General features: G+C 37.7%; 1 protein-coding gene across 1 annotated transcript; it reads left to right on the top strand.

Annotated features, from left to right (window-relative positions):
• Nucleotides 1–928: 928 nt before the first annotated feature.
• On the top strand, nucleotides 929–12,148 carry nt5dc2 (5'-nucleotidase domain containing 2). Its single transcript, XM_079827242.1, has 14 exons — nucleotides 929–1,390; nucleotides 2,160–2,344; nucleotides 4,225–4,299; nucleotides 4,393–4,448; nucleotides 4,536–4,629; nucleotides 5,694–5,822; nucleotides 6,896–6,956; nucleotides 7,549–7,651; nucleotides 7,864–7,965; nucleotides 8,309–8,390; nucleotides 9,144–9,230; nucleotides 9,450–9,590; nucleotides 10,789–10,853; nucleotides 10,967–12,148. The coding sequence occupies exons 1-14, from the start codon at nucleotides 1,021–1,023 to the stop codon at nucleotides 11,226–11,228; spliced, it is 1,812 nt and encodes a 603-aa protein (XP_079683368.1). The 5' UTR covers nucleotides 929–1,020; the 3' UTR covers nucleotides 11,229–12,148.
• The last annotated feature ends 3,426 nt before the right edge of the window (nucleotides 12,149–15,574 follow it).

Raw genomic sequence — 15,574 nt, 5'->3', positions numbered from 1 at the left:
CTTTTTTATTAAATATGAAATTTGTAATACATTAAAAACTGGATAAATGTGTTTGTTCAGGTGTCTGGTTAAAGAAATTGATGTTTTTCATAAATATTTATTTTTTCTATATGAAAATGTCAAATGTTTAAATTTGTCCGTTGTGGTATGTTGCCTTGAGGCAACAAACTTTTTTAAAAAAATAATGAAAACTTAAATTGCTATTGCAATTTTAAGCAGGAAAAACACCACAAATAATTGTTTCCTCATTTAAATCATATTGTGGGCTAAGAGGGTGAAGTTTCTTTGCTGATTAGCCCAGTAAATACGTTTTGACAAACGAATGTGTAAAACGTGCCTTTACAACACCTAAAATCGACTAATTGAAGACAGATGTGTGCCTTCCGGATGGACTTTTAAATAAAAATCTATTTGCCTGTCTGCTAGGATAAGAAAGTAAGATAAGTCGGACATATGGTCAAATGCGATAATTACATCAGCCTTTTTGTAACTGCACAAAACCTACGTGCTACGTTTTTCAGTGTTTAGCCTGCAGCGCAAGTCTGTTTTGCCGGGCCTAGGACAAGACCATAAATACTTCAAACATATCTTGTTTTTGAGTAAGAACCAGTGTCTCTGGCCATGGTTACATCTTGTACGTACATGCCAGCGTCTCCAGGAACAAACCCTTTTTAAGCATATTCAGTCACGTAGCACATGTAGGCAGTTGCCATGTCGTTCGACCAATCATAAGGCATGAACTATTGCTAAATGTTCATGAAGAAAACGTATTGGTTGGACTGGCATGTAAACACGTTTTCCTCCTAGATGAGGGACGTAGCAGAATCCGCGTCTTATTGGTTCACCGAACTGTCAATCATTACAAGTCTAGCATTTGATTGGTTGATAAAACAGCCTGCCCCCGACCTGCGATGCCCTCAGTAAACCCGTATCAGTCAGTTTCCACAGAAGCGAGCGTACTTAACACGCGGAGCAAGTACGAATGTAAGAAGTAAACTATTTCGTTAGTATAGTTTAGACATGGCTTGCAAAAAAGTAGGCACTTTAAGCCACACGATGTGGCAAAAAAGCTCTAGTTGCAGAGTTGCACTCTGCACAAGATTGAATATTCCTGCTTTTGCGTGTGGAAGCTTCGCCTCGGCTGGTTCAACAATGAACGGACAGAAGTGCTGCAAAGATGGACACAAGTGTGGACCGACGAAACATTTGGCAGCTAATCCTAACCCTGTTGCAGCCGCAGTCACATCGCATAGACACCAAATCGTGGGCAAAAATAGAGGCGAAGAATCTCTGACCAAATCTGGAAGGGCTTTCTCGTCCACGGCCCCGCAGATCAACAATAAAACGTACTTGTGGGCGAGATACAATGAGATGAAACGGCTTGTGCACGGTATGTTGGTTTAATTTGAGTTCTCATATTTGATGTTCTGTAATCTCTGCACACATGACAAAACGTATTTGTCCACTTTCTCCCGTTCCAAGGAGGGGCTGGCCTCTGTACATTTAGTAAACAACTGCCATTCACATGTCCAGAGCATGATCGACGTTTGTAGCAACTCCTAATGTAATAACTGCACATAATGTAAAAACTGCACATAAATAATGTAATAAGTATTACAATTACAATATTATTATTATTATAATATAATGTTCATAATTGAATAATTTTCTCAAAATTTGATTTAAAATCTTGATTATAAACATATCATATTTTCATAATTGTAAAGGCTTTTTTAAAACAAAAATATTAATATTCCCTTACAGTACATTTTCAAAAATCTAAAGCCAATCTTAAACTACCTGCGAAATGCAACATTTAAATATTCATGTAATTATTATTGTTATTATTATGTTTATTAAACAAAAAGCATAGGTATTCCTTTGGTATTACAGTAAATTTTAAAAATCTAAATCCAGATAAATAAAATCTATTTATATCAGTAGTAGTAGTAGTACAATTCTGGCATGTAATACTTATTACATTATGTGTAGTTATTATATTATGAGTTGCTGCTACGCTTTCTATTCACAACAATTTCAGGTGTAAGAGACCTACTAGAGTTTTCCCTTACCCCTTGTTTATGGACAGACGATGCAATATTTAAAACATATTTAAAAGCATGATAATAAACTTCAAGTCTCTCTTTTCCTCTTCACAGATTTGATTCCTCCCGGAGTGTGCAATCTTCTGAACCCTTCCACTATCTATGCCAACAATGAGGTGAATCTGGATGAGGTGGACATCTACGGCTTTGACTATGATTACACCCTAGCTCTCTATTCCAGCACGCTGGACGAGATGATCTACAACAAGGCGCGAGAGTTTCTCGTTCAGCACTATAAGGTTCGAGAAAGACACACAACTTCATCGCCATATAAACCTGTTGTTTTGTATGTTTCATGTTATTGAACAAAATAAATGCCAAGAGTTTTTGTGAGGTTAAACACATACACAAAAACAAACACTTCAATTCACACAGAACGCGCTTTTGCTTTAAAAAGCGTGAGACGCATGAAAAAACCCATCTTAAACCGGCAAATTTAAGCCATACAATGTGGCAAAAAAAGCTCTAGTTATTATGAGTTATTATGAAAATAAAAAACCTGTTAAACTTCTTTTAATTTGAGCTGCAAAACGTAAGGCGCGACCACAACTGTCAAACACGTCTGTCTAGCCTAGCGCTTGTTTACATAGAAAAAACAATGGACGCAACACATGAATGAGAAAAAAGACAAACGCAGGGTAGTGTAATGGGGAAAAAAGACACAAGACTCGATTTTTAAAAGTTGAACTTTTAACTTTTGAAAATGCTGCTAAACGCGTGAAACACAAAAGTCGATCTAGCACGTTAACACAAAGTGTAAGGCCCCGATCAGACCGAACGCCTTTTTCAGGTTCGAAAACGCTGCGTTTTTTTTATGTTGCTAGGAAACCCCCAAATCAGCTGTCCTGTCAGTCTCATCAAGGTAATGGTCACCACAACGGAAGGCCCGCCTCTCCATTCATTCGATTGGACAATAGAAAAAAACCACAATGAATGAAACGCGTTTCATTCAAACGCAATGACAATTAATTAAAAACGTTAAAACGTGAGGCGCCCAGGGCGCATAAGCAGCACGCATAACGCTCTCTGCCAACAGAAATCTATTCAAAAAAGGCGCCTCTCGCTGCAAAAATGCGTTCTGTCTGATCGGGGCCTCATGCAGAATTTCACACAAAACACGATTTTACATTCAAAAGCGTGCAATGCAGGGTCATGGAATAATGCTGCTGTCACATGCTATTGTAATTATTACTTTCCTTGTTAAAAATTGGACATGAATGCCCTCTCAAGTCGTATTTACCATTGGGAAGTTCGGAGATGGTTTTGATACCCAAGTTCAAACATGGTGGAGGGGAGAACGGCTGCTGCTGTGACTGCTATTCTTTATTATTTTTCTCCACATCAGCTACATCACCATGTGTTGTTGTTAAAGTAGTGCATATTTACAAATATAAATAAACATTTGAAGCGTATCTTATGCGCAGCGAAAATAGACTGTATTTGACAGAAATTCCAGAATCGTCTGCAAGCTGATTGGTGAATGTTTATATGATTGTCAATTACTGGGACGCTAAATATCATTATGGCTTAAAATAAGATTTTCCCAATCAATAGACAAGAATAAACCTCCATGATTCCTGTTCTTTCCGACAACGAAGCACTTGAATGTCACAACCTCATTATCACGACTTCAGAAGTGGGAAGTAGAAAATGTCCAATAACACATGAAGGCAGCATGAAAAACAGGGTCTAGAGATGTATAACTTCTTTTAGCACCATGTTATTAGAACGTTGCAAAATATGCGAGTGCAAAGGTTAAACATCGGTTTAGCGCAGGTCTTGTTTGAACTTTTTAGCCACATTTTTAGAATGTTGTATGTCATGTGCAAGACGGTGCAAAAGATGTGAGCGCAACAGTCAAAACACGTCCATCTAGTGCACATTTGCATAGACACCAATGGTAAAGCAGTGCAGTTGAATGCAAAAATGTTTTCTGTGTGAACGGCCCTAAACACAACACGTATCATGGGATTCAGCTCCTCAGATTCCTGTGCGGTTCTGTCTTTCTAATTGTTCTAATGACTGTGATCTGTCTGAGGGATCATGTGGAGTCAAGTGGTTGGATGTTAAAGGTTGGCATGTTTGACATTTTTGTTTTTTTGTCCCCTTCTTTCACTAGTACCCTGAGGGAATCAGTAAGTACGATTACATTCCCAACTTTGCAACTCGGGGCCTTCACTATGACATCCAAAAGGTGCGTTAAACATTCATGGTTTGAGTTTTTGCAGCGTTTTTCATGGCAGCTTGCTATTATACGAATTAAACTTTTATAATTTCAATGTCACAGGGACTTCTCATGAAAATTGATGCCTTCCATTACATCCAGTTAGGCACCGTTTATAGGTAAACTGAACCTCATTTGATCAGTCTGGGAGTTTATGTGGAAAAGTGTGTTATGTAATTCACTGTTTTTATTTATTCTATACGCAGAGGTCTGAAGCCTGTCCCTGATGATGAGGTCATGAACCTTTATGGAGGTTCAAATCATGTTCCCCTCCACCAAGTCAGTGGATTCTATGGCAAGGTGATGGTCCCACTAACTTTATTATGCGTTCTCATTTCATCAGTCAGTTTTACACTCGAGAGGGCAGATGTTTACATAGCAATATTTGCCTGCTTACATTTTTGTGCCTCATTACTAAGAGGTCAGTGAGTGTAAAGTGGTGCCACCCCGTCAGGAGCCCAGATCTGATTTTGTATGTCCAGCCACCATGAGTAAGTGGCAGGACGCTTTATATCTGCAACAAAAACATAACAGTCCTTTTCTGAACCAGATAGTTATCAGGCACGTTCTTCTCTGCAGGGTTTCCATGGTCACGGAAAACACAAATATATCAGGGATTTAAAATAATTTTTATAGTTTTCCAGACTGGGAAAAGTCATCGATATTTAATGATGAATTTACATTTTTCTAGTTATCCTCTGTTGTAAAATGCTTCATTGACCAAATATTGCTCTTGGATTCAGTTAAACATCTTCACAAGTCAGACATTATTATATATTAATAATTATAGACAAAATATTATTTTGAGTCCGTTTTAACTCGTTAGAGCAGTGGCTCTGATAAGGTCGTAGACAGTAGAGAAGACATAAATAATACAATGCAAATAATAAAACTTTATTGTAAAAATACAGATTTATCATTATAAAAAAATATTATGATGTTTGTTAAAGCCATGCAGTTCATGGTAATATTAATTATTAATAGTAATACAAATAGTAATACTTTTTTTGAATGTTTGATTTTATTGGTTACAATTTTTTTAGCACTATGTTAGATGGTCTTTTGAGGTCCAATTTAAAATCAGTTGAGAATCGCTTCATTAAAAAAAAAATTTGGTCATGCAAATTCATGGCTCTGAAAATTTTGGTAAAATACTGTTTTTGTTTTTTTTAGGGAGAGGGCAGGTTTTGCACTATAATGGTCATTAAACTATATGACCTGCAATTTCCTCGCAGTAGAATATCACTATTTCCAGCTCCTCAGAGCAGGCATATCATCTAAGTATAAAGATGAAAAAACACTGCTTATTCATCACTTTTTTTAAAGTACACCTTTCTCATGCATTTTATTGTTATTTGTTCCAGGGTCCCAAAATGAAACAGTTTATGGATGTTTTCTCCATCCCTGAGATGACTCTTTTGGCAGCTGCGAACGATTACTTCATCTCAAACGACATAGAGTATGACCCTGTGCATCTCTACAAAGATGTCTCAGTAAGTGTGAAGTCAATATGCCCTCTTTGAATCCTGGTCCTGATACTTTGTCTTCCTGACGACCGAAAGCGTGTTAGTGAATTTGCACAATAATGCCAGGCAGTTTTAACAGGCGGTGGGAATAGTTTACATACTGCTTTTGTAATTGAAATCCGTGAGAGCTGTTTCTTGTCTGTCGTTTTGTAAACTCTGTCCTCCTCAAGCTGAGCGGATTCTTTCTTCTGCCTGTGGTTAAGTGCTGCTGACTGATTTGTTTTCATTCATGACTTGATCACGGTGGTCCTGAATTGGGTTACAGAGCGGCTTTGTTTTTTCCTGCTTTTTTTTTTTTGGTCAATTTACTTGCAGAATGTAGTCTTGTCTTTCATTTCTGCTTTTCTGCCCTACTTTCCACCCCTTCTTACTTGAGCTCTCGCTGACTAGCAGAAAGTAAAAAATCTTGGCCGAGCAGTAAATGGCTAAAATCCTTTTTTTTTTTTCATACCTCAATATGAATCAAATAAGTTCCTTTGAAATTAGAGGTCTTGCCTAATCAACGCATTGTTGGTCAGGAAGTAGAGCGTCAGAACGCCACACTTGTTTATCTTTCAAGCGCAGCTTTGTGAAGTGACTTCCGTCTACGCTGGTAGAACAGATTGTACTGTACTCGCATAGGCGCGTGGGTACGCAAGATGTCAGAGGGAACCGTAAACCTGGCAGCGTATCAAAGTAAAGCTTGTGAAAGAGCCATTTTAATATATATTTGTTTTCCAACAAAGGGGAGAAATGAGAAAATAAAAAAGAGAATAGAAAGTGTTTTGCTTCAAGCACTTGTTCATTGTTCAAAAATGCTTGTTAAAGGAATATTCACCCTAAAAAATTACAATTCTATCATTTACTCACCCTCAAGTTGTTCCAAACCTGTATGAAATTTGTTCTGCTGAACACAAAAGAGGATATTTTGAAGAAATCGTTTGTGTTCAGAAGAAAAAAAGAAATTCATAAAAGTTTGGAACAACTTAAGGGTGAGTAAATTGACAGAATTTTCATTTTGGGGTGAACTATACCTTTAAACACAAAATCTGTCTTTGCAGGATGCCATTGGAATGGTGCATATCAAGGGTTACATGTACAAATGGATCATGCAAGATCTTGGTGAGTATTAACAAATATTACTATGTGCATGACCCAAATATTTGCATATAACATGGCACAAAAAGGGCTTTGAAATCTCAGTTAAAGTAGGACTTGCTTTTCTTTAGCCAATTTAAAATTCTTAAGCCAAGAAGAGATCATGTTATTGTAAGCTGGAGCAAATGAAAACCAGTCTTTGTAGTGTGTTTGTATGGTGTGTGTGTGTGTGTGTGTGTGTATATAGGTGGAGAGCAGTCTTTTGTTTTCAGAGCAGACCGTTGCATAATTGGACCTCTGTAGAGAATGGGATTTGAAGCGAGCAGTTTTGTTGGGCTAGCCCAATCTAATCTTTCGTTTTTTTTAATGCTTGTTGTATCCCTGCGGGCAAGATGTTCCTTATCACAGATGTTCCATTGCAGTATAAACACTTTTTAGGTAAACCGGAAAAACAGATCCAATAAGATTCTGGATGACATTTATCATAGTCTGCAGAAATTGCTAATTTAGTTGTAGTCAATATATATTAGACTGGCTTTTAAAAGACCATCTTTTCTTCCTTCACTTTCTACCTGTTGTGACCCTGACCCCTTTTCCTTCCTTATTCGGTCCCCAGAGAAATACATTCTCAGAGGAGACGAGACATACGCTGTGTTGCACCGGCTGGCCAGTCAAGGGAAGAAACTTTTCCTCATTACCAACAGCCCATTCAGCTTTGTGTGAGTTTCCTTTTTGATGCATCATATTCAAAATATGATACATTTATAAGAGACCTCTAAGTGAAGCTCAAGCTCCATTTGTAAAACAAAATGACCACTTATTTCTGACCCCTGATTGGTTTGTGTTCCAAATAATATGTATATATTTTTTGTACGGTTAAGTAATTTTTGTTTTTGTTTTGTTTTATGTTTTTTTTGTTGTTTTTTTTCAGTGATAAAGGCATGAGGTACATGGTTGGAAAGGACTGGAGGGAATTCTTTGACGTTGTCATTGTTCAAGCTGACAAGCCTCATTTTTTTAATGACTGCATAAAGTAAGTCTGCTTTGTGAATGTAAAATATCTCATGTACAGTCAGAGATTTCTGCCCTAAAATGTTTCAATGTGGCTTTTTGGAAGAGGGGATTTTACATTTTATTCAGGAATAGAAAGTTCAAAAGAATTTATTTGAAATGAAGAAATATTTTGTAACATTATAAATGTCACTTTTGAACAATTAAATGTGTCCTTGCTGAAAAAAAGTAATAATTTATTTTTAAAAATTGTATTACTGACCCCTTTTGAACTTTTGTTTTCTGCAGCATGATTGTTTTAGTTTTTGTCCTTAATCGCCCGCCACAGTGATTTTAAAATATCTCTATCTCTCTTAATTGTCCAGACCATTCAGACGTTTGGACGGCAATGGAGACTTGCAGTGGGATAGGATCAAGAGTTTGGAAAAGGGACAGATCTATAAGCAGGTAACGCAGATTTGTTTAGTCCTGCATCATGTCTGTTTATACTGGTAAGATGAGCAATACAGGCAGATCTCTTTTCTGAGAAGCTTTCAGTTGCTACATTTATGCTGACTCATCTCTGAGTCAGGATAAAATCAAGGATTACGAATTCATCTGGGGAAATTGTTTAGAATTACTGGGACATTTGGCCTACTTGAATGTCCTCGACTTGCAAGAGCATGTTATTTTAAATTGTACACGGTAAACTTTTCTCTAAACGTTTACGTTTTCCTGTCCATGTGAAAATAACCCAAATCCTTCCAGCTCCACATTGACTCTCTGTTAATTGTAGAATGATTTATCCAGTTAATTTGGCTCTTTCATTTGGAAAAAGTGGAAAAGAAGGTGATGAGGTCAAATTCAGTCAATGGAAAATCTATTTAACACAGTTTAGTGGTGTCAGGCATGTACAAACAGACTTGGCTGACCAGAACACAGAGACTTGGCCTGACTATATATCCACCCTCAGGCAAGCATATGAAACATCCTAAATTGGGAAAGACTTATGGGAAAGTTCCCTGGCAGGAACCTTAGAGCAAACTGTTCCTGCCATACAAAACCAATGAAATGCCTGTTGACGCGTAGCTTCCAGAAACTCAAATGAGTATTGGGAAGAGAACCTGCAGTGTGACAGTTTCCTGCCGAGTCGAATCCTTTACATCAATCAAAATGTTAGCGGGTGGCTAACAAAACTGCCTTTGTTTTGCTTTGTTTCAGGGAAACCTTGTAGATTTTCTGAAGCTAACAGGATGGCGGGGATCCAAGGTTTTTTATTTTGGAGATCATCTCTACAGTGACTTGGCGGTGAGTCAGCATCATGCTTCTGTTTGAATACATTGAGCACATTTGTTGCGCAGATGTCTTTCTTTTGTTTTTACTGCGTCAGATAGCTTGGCGTTTCCAACAAAAGTGGCAGTAAATCTCGCGCTGCAGTTTTTATAATCATTAGTTTCCAGGATTAAACAGTAACAGGTTCTTGAAGTGGACATTCTGAAAATGAAACATCCTGTCCTGGCATTTTAGGACCTGATGCTGCGTCATGGGTGGAGGACGGGAGCGATCGTGCCTGAACTTGAGGTGGAGACCAAGGTGGTGAACACAGACCAGTACGCTCAAAGTCTCACATGGTTGCAGGCACTCACCGGACTGCTGGAGCGCATGCAGGTTAGCAGTATGGCCTGAACTTAACTATAGAAAAATTTCTATTGTGATAGATGTATACAATCGTATTTTTTGATGCAAGCAAAAATGTGCGCAAAATAAACAGGACTGCATTATATGTGCTTGCATTCCTTATATGGTTGCATGGCACTGACCTGATAGGTTTGGCAGAGGTCCATTCGCTTTATATTGATCTGGATTGATTGTTCCGAGAGTTTAAAGCCAAAATTAGATCCACTGTGTAAGAAAAGCTTGGTGTGATCAGTTTCTCTGTTTACATAATCCACAATGAATTCGACCTCATATTCTCTGTCAAAGTTTGGGTGATAATTGTTTTAAATTGTACTACTCAAATTAGAGCCACTGAAAATGCCATAAAGTGTCTCGGTTGTGGATGAAAGGAAATTGAAGACACTGTTACTTTAACATCCAAGTCTATATGTCCTGAAGCATAAGAGATTTTGATGCAATATCTAATGTAGTACATGAGAAGAGTCTCAAATGTGAAAAGGGCAGAAGATTCTGTTACTAAAAAAAACGTCCACCTTTGTGTATAATAAAAGTCAGTTTGAGATTAATGTTAGTATTCTGCTTTTGGAAAAATCAGCATCACAGTTTTAAATAAAATAAAATGTATACACTACCGTTTGGTATTTGGTTAAATATAGGGACAAATATTATGTGAAATATTAGTTTTAAATACGTTTTCTATTTAAATATATTTTAAATGTAATTTATTCCTGTGATGGCAAAGTTGAATCCTTCAGAAGGCTAATTGGCTGATTTGGTGATCAAGAAACATTTATTGTTATTAATGTTGAAAGCATTACTGCTTAATGTTTTGTACTTTCTAATCATCAAAGAATCCTAAAAAAACGTATCACTGTTTCCACAATGTATATTAATATAAAAGACCAGCATTTATTTGAAATAGAACATTACAAATGTCTTTCATGTCTATCAATTTTGATCAATTTAATACATCCTTGCTAAATTAAAATATTAATTTCTTGCAAAAAAGAATCTTACTGACCACGAAACTTTTGAACAATAGTGTATATTATTTATTTATTTACATAACTATATAATGAAAGTCTATGCTCTCTTTTGTATCACCTTAAAGTCTCACTTCTGAAAGTTTTTTTCTGTTCATTTGGAGAGAACAACTTGCATATTTACATCTAGTTTTTTGTTTTTTTAGATGTATCGGGATCCTGAGTCAAAGAAGGTTCTGCAGGAGTGGCTGAAAGAGAGAGAGGAGCTACGGTGAGTGAAGCAAGACAAAAAGACAGTTATGCATTTAGCAGACGTTAAGACAATAATCATTAACTTATTAGCTATAGCCTTTGTAACTTGTCTCCCAATTTTTTCTTTTACAGGGCAGTCACCAAGAACCTCTTCAACCCTCACTTTGGCAGCATATTCCGTACTTGCCACAACCCCACCTACTTTTCCCGCCGCCTGTGCCGTTTCTCAGACCTCTACATGGCCTCCATCAGCTGCCTACTGAACTACGACCTCTCTTACACCTTTTACCCACGCCGAACGCCCCTGCAGCACGAAGCCCCCCTCTGGATGGACCAGCTCTGCACTGGCTGCATGAAGACGCCATTCTTGGAGGAGATGGCCCATATTCGTTAAATCCACCAAAAGTCTAATGTGCAAATATGAACTGAGTGGAATGAGGGGTGTGTTTGTCTCTATGGCATTGGAGACGTGGCACTTTTTGCGCAAACGCCACATGCAACAGGGCCATCTGCTGGATGTTAGGTTACAATGCATCTCAATGTCCTCAAGCCTTTGGACAGTGGAAGACAAAGGCTTGTTGATTAATTTCTCCTCGTGTTCTTGCCTCTAACTTTTTTATATTTGTTGCATTACATCTTACTAAACATAGTTAAATGTTGAGTGGTTTACAGTTCTCTCTTCTTTAATTTTGGTTTTGTAGATTAATCCTGTGTGTCATGAGTTTTGTTGTTGCAACAGCGTGATGTTTGTATTAACACGAATCATGATAACAGGAAGGATGAAATGTATTATACTTGTGGTACCCAGACTTTTTTACTCTGGTTGGCCAAAGTATTGAGCCGCTGGCCAAACATGCACAATATGAGTTACAAATACAGTAGGTCTGATAACATGTACGATTAGGTCAAATAGCTTCATAGATTTGGTGTTGTAATGTTACTTAGCTTCCCCACACTACAGTAATAATGTAACCTAGACTCAAAGTTTAAACATGCACAAATAATAACAGCCTCCGCAGCTTTTTATTGCTAGAGATATGATTTTTGTTTTTTTAAATGACAGCTGTATTTACATGCATGGAAGCTCCTGGAGGGCTGAACCAAATGCTGTTGTTATTTCTGACCTTGCAGGCCTTTTTACTGTTTGTGGCTTTGGACTAAACTTCTGTACAATCAGAACCTTGTTTGCTCCCATTTAAATCTGTGAATAGCTATGCTGCTAAATTCAGTTTTCCAGGAACAAGAAAGATGTCATCTTTTTGTATTTACTTGCTCTACAAGTTATAAAATCAAATAAAAGGCTTTGTATTAATGTCTAAATTGTACTGATTCTTATATCTTTCAGGGATGAAACATGTAACCCAAAAATTACACGTCTCATAATGCCAAATAAGGCTGTGCTTATTTGATCAAAAACACAATAAAAAATAATATTGTGAAAGGTTTTTTTTTTATGTTAAAATGTAATTTATTCTTGAAGGGGGTGGATTTACAATCCCTCTTCCTGTATTATATAATGAATTGAAAATAATAGTTTTTAAAATCATTGTATCTATTCTGGTGATTCTGTTACAGGCAATGTCTGTATACTCATTTAGCTAGGCTTCCAGAGAATAAATATGTATTGGTTTTGTACATTATTATTTTGCTCATGCAACCAAATTAACCAAGTCATAGTTTGAAGAAAGAGAGTTGTCAGTTTGAACTTTATTCTTATGATAGCTGTATGATACATGTAAACTGACAACTGTGTCTAAGATCAATTATGTATCTACTAACAAATATGCATACTTAGCATGTGTAATTCTTTATAGGATTTATAGCACCATTGGTCACTATGCTACAGAATGAAAAGGAATCATCAAGAATTCAATCTACACATTTCATTCATTGAATTGAATTAATCATGTGTAGTTTGTTTGTTTGTATCAGTGCTCTGTGCCCAGTGTAGATGTAGTTGTAGTCATAACAAAACAGCCATGAAGGGAAAATATATTGCCTATGTTTTATTAAATTGTGCATGCCGAGTTTGTTTATTATTATTAATGTGAGATGCATGTGAGTTCTTCCTAAATGTATGACTCACACGTGACCCGTGAAGATAATGTCTCATTTAACAGAATACCCTGTTCGGATGCTGCTAGAATGATCTGCACTGTTAACCTATATCTGTACCTGTAGGAATAACGTCAATTGATTATCCATATGACTATAAGTACTAGTGGTTCTATATCCCGAGCTACACTATATTGCCGCACGTATTGGGACACCCCTCCAAATCATTGAATTCAGGTGTTCTAATCACTTCCATGGCCACAGGTGTATAAAATCCAGCACCTAGGCTAGGCATGCAGACGCTCACTCTCAGTGAATTCAAGCATGGTACCGTGACAAGTTGCCACCTGTGCAATAAGTCCATTCGTGAAATTTTCTTACTACTAAATATTCTACGGTCAACTGTTAGTGGTGGAAGCAATTGGGAACAACAGCAACTCAGCCACGAAGTGGTAGGCCACCTAAAATAACAGAGCGGGGTCAGCGAATGCTGAGGAGCACAGTGCTCAGAAGTCGGCAACTTTCTGCAGAGTCAATAGCCACAGACCTCCAAACTTCGTGTGGCCTTCAGATTAGCTCAAGAACAGTGCGTAGAGAGCTTCATAGAATGGGTTTCCATGGCCGAGCAGCTGCATCCAAACCTTACATCACCAAGTGCAATGCAAAGCATCGGATGCAGTGGTGTAAAGCACGGTGCCACTGGACTCTAGAGCAGTGGAGACGTGTTCTCTGGAGTGACGAATCCCGCATCTCTGTCTGGCAATCCGATGGACGAGTCTGGGTTTGACAGTTGCCAGGAGAATGGTACTTGCCTGACTGCATTGTGCCAAGTGTAAAGTTTGGTGAAGGAGGGGATTATGGTGTGGGGTTGTTTATCAGGGGTTGGGCTCTTAATGTTAATGCTTCGGCAAACAAGACAATTTGGACCAACTTCGTGGGAACAGTTTGAGGACGGCCCCTTCCTGTTCCAACATGACTGAACACCAATGCACAAAGCAAGGTTCATAAACGCATGGCTGAGCGAGTTTGGTGTGGAGGAACTTGACTGGCCTGCACAGAGTCCTGACCTCAACCCGATAGAACACCTTTGGGAGGAATTAGAGCAGAGACTGCGAGCCAGGCCTTCTCGTCCTACATCAGTGCCTGACCTCACAAATGCGCTTCTAGAAGAATGGTCAAAATTCCCATAAACACACTAAACCTTGTGGAAAGCCTTCCTAGAAGAGTTGAAGCTGTTATAGCTGCAAAGGGTGGGCCAACTCCATATTAAACCCTACGGATTAAGAATGGGATGTCATTAAAGCCCATGTGCATGTAAAGGCAGGCGTCCCAAAACTTTTGGCAATATGGTGTAGTTCGAGGCTGAACCCTCTCGTACTCATTTTTCTATGGCCTATGGGGTACTATGGAGGAGAACTTTTGTCTTCAGTAAACTCTCTGTGATTGAACTTCAACTTTGACTCCATGGTCTTCATTGAGCATAATGGCCTCTTTATGTGGCTTAATTCCCCTACATTCTTGTGATGGCAAAGCCGAATTTTCTTCAGTCCTTACTCTTTAGAAATGTTATCATGACGATTTGGTGATTTAAGAAGCATTTCTAAAACATAAAACAGAACAGATAAAATAAAATAAAAATAAAACAGATATTCTTTTTAATATTTTTGTGGAAACCGTGACGCATCTATGATAAAAAGGTTTAAGACAGAAAGTGGCTGTAAAGACATTTGTAATGTTACAAAGATTTCTACATCAAATAAACGCTGTTATTCTGAACTTTATATTTATCACTGAATCCTGAAAAAAAAAATCAATGCAGCCTTGGTGAGCATTAAAGATTTATATATAAACGATTACCAAAATGAATGAATGATTTCAAACTTGTGACCGGTAGTTTAAATAATATAATCTGTTCCAGATTCCACCTCATCGACGAGCTGCGGTTAGCTCTCCGTGAAGGAACAGTACAAAATATAAATATAAACAATAACATACCAAGGCATGTATTGTCTTAATCTGCCTCTGCAGCACAGCTCCCAAGTAGCTCGCCGTGATCGTATAGTGGTTAGTACTCTGCGTTGTGGCCGCAGCAACCCCGGTTCGAATCCGGGTCACGGCATAAGGTACAGGGCGAAGCAAATCTTTTGTGTGCTATGGATTATAAAACTTCTGAGATGATACAATATATACACACAATATATGTTTTGTGTCTGTGTAATGATATTTTCTTTTATTTAATATATTTGACTGCTATGTTACTTAGCATATAGCTTTAAACTATTTGTCATCGTTGAATTTAGGAATTATTGGAAAATGATCGCTTTAAATATTGTCTTCTTTTAAATATCGGCAAAATGACTGCATCTGTCCACACATACATTTTTTGCACATGGATCATTCCTTCCCTCATGAATCCAATGATGTAATGCAAATGTGGCGTCATATCCTGTTGTTTAAAACTGGCCCGATGTCACGAGACAGCCTTGAGCCTTCGCTATGGAAGTAGCAAACGTAATATCCTCTTATGTCATGATTATTGATCTAAGTGGACGAAGCACTGATTAATCATACAATAAAATACATTTACACATAATTTTTTAATACACAAAAGCGTCTTGCCGTCTTGTACCGGGGCTTTTATTTTGAAACTTGTCATCAGGATACTGGTTGTTTTGCGTCTCTTGT

The sequence above is a fragment of the Gobio gobio genome (assembly GCF_949357685.1).
Source record: "Gobio gobio genome assembly, chromosome: 10".
In the NCBI taxonomy this organism is placed as follows: domain Eukaryota; kingdom Metazoa; phylum Chordata; class Actinopteri; order Cypriniformes; family Gobionidae; genus Gobio; species Gobio gobio.
This window is presented reverse-complemented; position numbering and strand designations above follow the sequence as displayed.